The sequence below is a fragment of the Castor canadensis genome, chromosome 12, assembly GCF_047511655.1.
Source record: "Castor canadensis chromosome 12, mCasCan1.hap1v2, whole genome shotgun sequence".
Taxonomy (NCBI): Eukaryota; Metazoa; Chordata; class Mammalia; order Rodentia; family Castoridae; genus Castor; species Castor canadensis.
Genome location: NC_133397.1, coordinates 84,536,250 through 84,544,582, shown reverse-complemented (window position 1 = coordinate 84,544,582; position 8,333 = coordinate 84,536,250). Strand labels below are relative to the sequence as shown.

The following is an 8,333-nucleotide window of genomic DNA, read 5'->3' as shown; positions in this document are numbered from 1 at the left end:
GAGAAGTAGTAGACATAAAAGTAGGAGGCAAAAGCGATTTTCAATATAAATGCCTTCGCACTGCACATATAACTTGAAATTTTTACATTGTTCTAAGACTAACAATGAAACCAATTAATTATCAAGTTTAATATAAAATCCTTATGAGATGTAAAATTTGCAGTTACCATGAAACAGTGATTAAAAAATATTTTGTATGAAGACCATTATGTCATGCATTTAAAAAAATTCAGTGGCAATTGCTCAAGTTTTTTAAAGTGGAAATGACACTCCCATTATCAAGAGCATGTGAAATAGTTTTTAGTAAGACAGTAATTTTTATTCAAAAGGTAGGCTCTGGTATTTTAGCAAAGGATCTACCTGGTTGCTGTGAATGGTTGTAGCGACTCAGATATACTTTCTTGTCCCAGAACTTCAAGCCCTCAGCTGGATGTGTGTCACCTGAGCTGAACACTGGGGCCATATCAGCAGGGTCCCCAGGAGCAAATAACTTATCACATCTGTTGAACATTCAATGACCAGCAAAAAAATAAAATTCTAGTCAAAGCAGAAGCTATAGGTTCCTATCCACAGTTAATCTCCTTTAATCTTTGGAAGCTCTTACCTTAATGGATGTCACATATGGCTTCTCCATTATACAGAAATGTACAAACTTCTCAAAACCCACCTATCACTAGTAAATGCCAAACTCCCTTGAGGAGCAAGGAAGAATAATTTGTGAACTTCTGACATTCTCTTGTGTTTACAGGTGATAGGAGCTAGTATCTGGTTTAGCTGACTGAATAAATTGTACATAAAATTATAATCAAGATTACATATTTATTTCAATTTAGTTTTTAAATCAAGTCATTTCTCCTGAATTTGCATTTATACAATCTGGCTGCTACACCTGTTCTGTATGCTGCCACTATCCCCATGTGATCTGTGGGCCGTGAGCTGGCACTATGGCTTGGGATAAAATCTGCACAGAGGCAGCAAAGGCTGCTCTGGTAACCAGCATCTTCTGCTGCTGAGATCAGTGCACTCTGAGGCAGAACACTTTCAGTGATCACATCGGCTACATAGTTTTAGGAGGCAATAACACATGTTGAGAAGGTCTTTCCAATTTTAGCAAAAGGGATTTAATTATCTTGGAGCTACTTGATTATTTTTATTGTATTAATAAATTCTTTTCAACTACATCCCTGCTCCCTTTCTGGGAACTGAACCCAGGGCTTCACGTTTGCTAGATGACTGCTCTGCCACCCCAGCCCTTTTATATTTTGTTTTTGAGATAGAGTCTTGTCACCTTTGCCTGGGCTGCCTTCAGACTTGAAATTTTCCTACCTCTATCTCCCGAACAGCTGCTCTTACAGGCATGAATTGCCATGCCTGGCCAGAGGACATTCTTTTTTCTTGGGGAAGGGGATGAACTCAGGGCCTTGTGCTTGCTAGGCAGGCACTTTAATCACTTGAGTAACACTTCTAGCCCAAAGGACGTTCATTTTTAAAATGAAAATTCAAATGGAAATCCTAAATGACAACTAATTTTAAGGAAATCTGGTTTTCCCTTTCTGGTTGGGATCTTCCTCTTTAGAACTCATCTGGAGGCCTCAGTGTCTTGGTGATTCCACAGCAGATGCAGAGCTGCTTTGTGGAGGGACAGTATGTCATCATTGTAGTATCTCTGCTTGAGGCAAGCCATAGGAGTAAACAGTGATGGTCAAACTAGTTGAAAGAACTTATATAATAATTTTATAAGGACATCCATCAAGAATCACTTCTGTGTGTTTTCTCTAATTTCTAGAGCTGGTTGACATCTACAATGCTTCTAGCATTACTTCAGAAGCAACCTAAAACCCAGCACCAGACAACAATGACTCCCCTTTCTAGAATCATCTCCCTATAACTCTTTTATCCTGCCTATTTCTCATTAAAGCAGACAAGATTTTGAATATGTTTGCCCTGATCCATAAGCAAAAAGCTGTATGAAATTAAAATTAATTTCATGCACTGAGGGCAAGCACACTGTTTTTTTTTTTTTTCTCAAAAATTTTAAATTAAAAAATGGCCTACTCCTCAGGCTGCTTCCATGCTGTCAAGCCTAGCACTGGCCCTCCATGACAGGAGGCACAGTGTGGCACACTGCCTTTTGCCCAGCCCCTGGAGGAGGGAAACAAGAAACCTGCTCCCCCTTCTCTTTTCCATCTCCTCTCACACAGGAGGGGAAGGTGGTGCTGGCATCACCACAGGCCATGTCAGACTGGAGATCCCCTCCTAAGGGCATCTCTGGCTAGCTATGTCTTCCCTTTGCTGTGTGGTGGGGTCCTGAGTGGAGCCCTGCAAAGTACCACAGAGTACCCTGGGGCTTTGGGAGAGGGAGGGTACTGTCTGTAGTCGGAGGGCCTCCCTCTTCTGTATGGGGCCCCTGCTCAGCCATACCTCAGCCCTGGGGGTGGGGAGTTGTATGCTTGGGGCACTGCCATGGGGATCAGGAGGGTATTATCTAGTGCAGGAACAGGAGACTATGGACCCTATCCTCCTTCTTTCAAAGGAATTAAACAAAATAGCTTAGAGTTGAAGCACATATCTTGAAGTGAGAGAGGGCAAATATCGAACATGCCTTTTAGAGATTCACAGGCTGGCAAGACATTGCCTAGTGACTAGTGTCATGCTCCTATGACTTAATACCACCACTGGTTGGCAATCAGTGAGACTCTGCTGAAGAATGGTGCAGAACAGCCACCAGTTTATTATAGAAGAGTTGTGTACACTTGCCCACAGGGTGATGCAGAGGTCCCTGGGGACTGACAGGAATTCTAGAAAGAATGACATTCTTGGGGTGTAATAAGGATGGCCTTACACTACAGAATTTAAAGCTTCCATCTGGCATTTGTCATTCATTGAAAGGCCTGGAAGGCCTGAAGAGAATGGAGAAGCCAGACTTTGTGGTAGACTAGATTTGTGAGCATGAGGGCATCAAGAGTCTGGAAAAGCCAGCCTCTCCAATTCAGCCAGTTTTTCCAGACTGGTGAAAAGAAACCCACTTCATCAAATACAAGTTTGTGTGGAATCAGCTGGACAGCAAAAATGGAAGGTAAACAAAGAAAGATGGGGGAATTTCCACACACCCTGTACAAGAAATAGTCAGTGGCTTCTTTGCCATATATAAATGTTAAAGTTGTAAGTCATCCTGTTTTAGGGACATTGCCATGTTAAAATTAAGAGTGATAATAACAGAAACAAAAGTGACCCTTTCTCTCTCACAGCTCCACATGCCACAAGTTGTGCCAAAAGTTAAGCCTCATTTTTTGGAAAATATTCTTTGATGTTTTGGTTTATTATTAACCATTTTTAATTGAGAAGAGAGAAAAGATATTGATTTTAATCTAGAATGAAAGGTACAATTTTTAAATGAAATATGTTGTTTCAAGAAAAATAAGTGTCTATAACCTTAACAGCCTTTTCTTATTATGTGCATCAATTCCTAGAATCAGTTTAATGATCCTTAAGGAGTCAAGAATAAATCTGAAGTCACATGCAACATGTTATCTTAAGTGCCTGACTTGGTACAATGTGCTATTATTGTATTCATAGCTGTATCATCCCCAATTGGAAATAATAAACAGAAGCAAGGAGAGGTTATGATTCTGCAAACTGTTTGCTACTGTAATCCAGGGACTACGCTTTGAAATGAAAGCAGAAAGTACACAGCCTATTAAATAGGTTTATCTAGATAAGCCAGTTATAAAGCATCTATTTTTTTCTTCTCATTTTTCTTCAAAAGGAAAGGAAAGGTTAACAATACACTTAAAGAATATTATCAAATATACAAATTCTTTTCAGACAGAATCCCTTTCTCTTGGAAACAGGACACATGAGATGTACAGGTAATAAATAGTTTTACATCAGAAGGTAAGAGATTTGGTACAAGTAATTCGAGGCCAGCTAAATAATGCGGTAACAGGGCACCATAAGAACATGTTACAAGCACTGAAGACGCTACATGATTGAAATGAACAAGTCCCCTTGGCGAAATAATTTGCCAGTTATTTACAGTTCAGAACAACAAAACATCAAACTGTAAGGCATGAGATATTTCTTGGCAGACCACTCTTTGACACCTTCCTTCTGTCCAGTTAGGTACACGGTGGCTGGACAATTCGGGCACTTTTTTTTCTCGTGTGATTTATTAATTTTTCATAATGGTAATCATTTGCAACGTAATTTGGTTACCAGGTATGCTATGCTCAGGAAGAGCCACACAATCAGTAAATTGGGGCTCAGAGCTAATAAAGGAATGGAACAGAGGAGGCTGGGGTCTAGCCTTAAGTCTCGGATGGGCACCAGGCCGCTCAAGTTCTTCTGGGTGACTACCTCCCGTGTTCCAATGCTGTGAAGAGGAAAAAGTTTGGGAGAAAGGAAAAGAAAAAAAGGAAAGGAAAGGAAAGGAAAGAAAAAAGGAGATATACATGCGATGGATTTTGCCCAAAAGAATGGGAAAAAAGGAGAACCAAAAGATAAGATTAAAAAAAATAATGGAATGAAGCCACAAGAGAAAGAAAAGATGATATGCAGAGAAGGGTATTAAAGGAAGACCAAACAAAACCAGCACAGTTACAGGAAAAGAGGAGAGAAAGAGAAGTGAAAATAAGAAAAAATACCATAATCTACTGAAATTAAACACATGTAGGTTGAAAGAATGGTTTTCCATGTTCACCCTCTCTTTCTTGGCCAAGCACAGCTCCATGCTGCTCGCCATGCCCCCACATGCTGCAGACGGCATTTCTGAGAAGCAAGCTGAACATGAAGAACCATGGGGGTTTGACCTTCTCACAGATGCCTGAGCAGGGGTTGGTACAGTGGAGTTGGCCAAAGCTGCCACTTGATTCACAAACAAAAACCATCAACCCCAGGTGTCAACCCAATGTAGAGTCTTCCCCAGACCCACCTTGGGTCTTTAGGCGAGTGGTGGTAAGGTGTACCTTGCAAGGTACTTTTCTACAAGGTGATCCCCAGGAATGGAGTTCAACCAAACAATATTAGACATTTTAGATTTTTCCTTCTTTTTCTGCTAAAGAAGAAATGTACTAGGGGATGGGAGTATAGCTCAGTGGTACAGCATGAGGCCCTGGGATCAATCCCTAGCACCAAACAAACAAAATTACTGAGGTGAGAGAGTGCTAGACCATGCAACTCCAGAACCACATGTATGCCCATCAAACCTCAATGGTAATGCAGTCAGAGGTCTTAGGACACAGCAGGCAGTGGGAAGGAACAGCTCAGAGGTGAAGAGCTGGAGTTCAGGGTTGCTCTCTCAGCTCAGTCCTCCCTGGCTTTCTGAGTAGAATCCAGAAGGCCAATAATGGCCCTGCTGAAGTATGCTATTCTCATAGGGGATATTTTCCAAGCTCACAAGCATTGACTGATGGTTATATTCCCTGCCAAGATAGGATGGTGGGTCACTAAGGCTATTCAGAAAGGTCCACTATGTGAAGGTTTCAGCCCCTGACAAGGAACAGAGGGATACCTTTGCCTGCCCCATTATCCTCAGCACTAACCAGGGGTGTGCTGGAGTTAGCCTATAGGACTTGCAGGAGCTGAGTATGTGCCACCACACTGGGGGCTTGAAATGGACCCTAGAAGAAGTATTTATGCCACAGACACTGGCAATCACTGTAGAATGGGGCTTTTTTTTTTCTTTTAGAGAACTAGTTATTGAACACTTAGCCTCCCCACCTCCAGGCCCTACCTCCATGCTCTACTCTTTCATCTAATAAGACGTAAGCAAGAAAGCAAGAGAATCCAGTACCCTCTACTTAAGGGTGCCGGTGAGATTTACTTCTGCCTCCTTCGGGATCTCAGGTAAGCTGCAGTACTGGACACCACTGTAGCCAGAAATGCTAGCTAGTGACCCAGCCATCTCAGGCTTGCAGGTGACTAACAGATATGTGTTTTCTCTACATGGGATAATCCAGAGAACAAAGAAATGAGGTGCCTGCAGTAGAGCCTGAGAGGCTGCATGGTCAGCAAGGGCAGCAACAAGCACTGGCCCCCGCTGGTGCCAAGGATAATGGGACAGGCAGAGGTGATGTAGAGACAAGCTGTTTCATTTTTATGACTTCTTATATAATTATTAAAGTAAAATATAATCAGTAGAGATTTATAAAATTCAGAAAAAAACATAAATTGGAAAATTTTAAAAAGACATCTATAACTGGAGGCAGAGGATAGGGCTGAGTGAGGCAGAGAGAGGTCAAGGAATGGTGCCATTTCCATATGGAGAAAGGTCCTTCCCTGCACTGGGCCTTGGGGTCCTTATGTTCTAAAGAGTACAGAAAAACAATGCTGACTTTACAGTCTCTGAGCTGAGAATGGTGACAGAAATGACTGCATCCAGTGAGGGTGGAGGGCTCACTGGACACTGTGGGCAGTAGTGTGACTGGTAGGGGAGCAACTTGCTAATTTGTATTAAAATTACTAAAAAGCCTTATAAAAGTATATACTCATTAACCTAAGGAACCAATGTGGCAAACATGATGTTATGGTTTGGATATGAAGTGACTCCCCAAATGCTCATGTATTCAAGGCTTGGTCCCTGATACAAGCAGTGTTCAGCAGTGGGGCTTCTGGGAAGTGATTGGATCATAGGGTCTCTGCCTTTATCAATAGCTTAATCCACTGATGGATTCAGAATATGAACGGCCTATTGGGAGTGGTAGAACTGTAGAAGGTTGGAGGAAGTAGGTCGCTGGGGACAGGTCTTTGAACGGTGTATCTTGTCCTTGGCCTCTTCTTTTGTGTTGCTCTCTACTTTATGGCCACCATGAGGGCTTTACTGTGCCATGCCCCTTTGCCATGATGTTCTGTCTCCTGTGACTCTGAAAAGATGCAGCCAGCCAAGCATGGACTGAATCCTCTGAAACCATGAGTCAAAATAAATCTTTTTTCCTTAAGTTGTTTTTCTCAGGTATTTGTTACAGCAATGAAAAGTCTGACATGTGGGTATGAAAATAATGATATCCACTAGACCCTTGGCTAAAATGCTGAAAACCATATGCAGTTTAGTTAGTGAAAAATTAGCTAAACTATGATATGTTAAAAGTGATAAGGACTATCTTTACTAGCCTAAAAAACACAATAGTTAAACAAAAAAAGTAGATTAAAAGAATAGGCAGAATTGTATGTATTAATGCATTTGTTTATGCAAGTGTGTGCTTATTTTGTATGTTGTTTAGGCACTGGTTAACTAGTGTATAGAATAACCACACTGACCCATATGTATGTATGTATGAGCATCTCCCTCTTTGAAAGAGTATGTGGCAAATGTTAATATGGCTATTTGCTAATAGTAGGAATACAGAAGATCTGTCTGCAGGGTATATGTGTGTGTGGTTAGAAACTTATCTGTATTTTCTAGCTTTCCTACTACGAGTGACAGTGATTTAAAGTGCCTTGTGTGTTACAATACTTGTATTAGCTTTCCTGGGCTGGGGATGTAGCTCAGTGGTAGAGCTCATGCTTAGCACTCTCAAAGCCCTGGGTTAATCTCCAGCACCAAAAAAAAAAAAAAGACAGTTGTCCTGTGTATACTAGAGGAGGTGGATAAGGTGACCCTCCCAGGTGCTGGGCTTGGTCCCCTTAAATCTCAGTGCTCAGATGTGGTCAGAACGAGTTGTTTTTTGTTGAAATAATTTAAGAGCTCAGAACTGGACAGTGGTAGGCCTAACTTGGGGCCTTGTCTACTAACTAGACCTGATTCTGATCTTTGTTCCACAACTATAGGTATTCCCATTCTGGTAGAGGGCTGCAGTTCACTTGAGCAGCCCTCACACCGTTATGCAGCTAACAGGGAGTAAGCAGATGTGGCTGCCACACCATAGCACCAGAGTTGCATTGGATGTGGAACTTAAAAGGCACTGAGGCTTCTGGGAGCAGGCCTTTAGTCAAACTCTTATAAGTGCCCCAGAACAGAGGCCTCTGAATCTCTACTGCTTCTCCACTTTGGAGGCAAAGGGATGAAGGGATGAGGAGCTTTAACAGAGAGGTTTAGATGAAATAGAGACAAAACAGGGACAAAATGATGCCAATTTTACAAAATGCTATTTTCAAGAGGCAGGAGCTCATGCATCACTTTTGTGCATTGTTGTGAGAAGGTCAAATAGCAGAAACATACAGAAAGGATAAGAGAATTGAACGCTTTGAAGAATTTGGTGAGAGGACAAATGATACAGAACATTCAGTAGAAGTGACTGTTGGAAACGAGACTTTAACAGCATTGGTGACTACATTGAAGGAGACAGGAGAACCAGGTTTCTTATCCTTTCTTTTGGTATGTGAGGTAGGGAGCTGCC

General features: G+C 41.7%; 1 protein-coding gene across 19 annotated transcripts in view; it reads right to left on the bottom strand.

The window, feature by feature from the left end:
• Positions 1 to 8,333, bottom strand: part of Inpp4a (inositol polyphosphate-4-phosphatase type I A) — a 149,208-nt gene that overhangs the window by 7,148 nt on the left and 133,727 nt on the right. For 11 of the 19 annotated variants that reach the window (XM_074050306.1, XM_074050302.1, XM_074050303.1 and 8 more), the window contains one exon: positions 2,712 to 4,372. The exons of 7 other annotated variants lie outside the window; for them this stretch is intronic. In XM_074050306.1, coding sequence (XP_073906407.1) covers positions 4,192 to 4,372 — 181 coding nt within the window. In that variant the 3' untranslated portion in view covers positions 2,712 to 4,191. Of the gene's footprint in view, positions 1 to 4; positions 501 to 2,711; positions 4,373 to 8,333 lie in introns of those variants that run through there. One more of the 19 variants, XM_074050308.1, reaches the window with a different exon arrangement.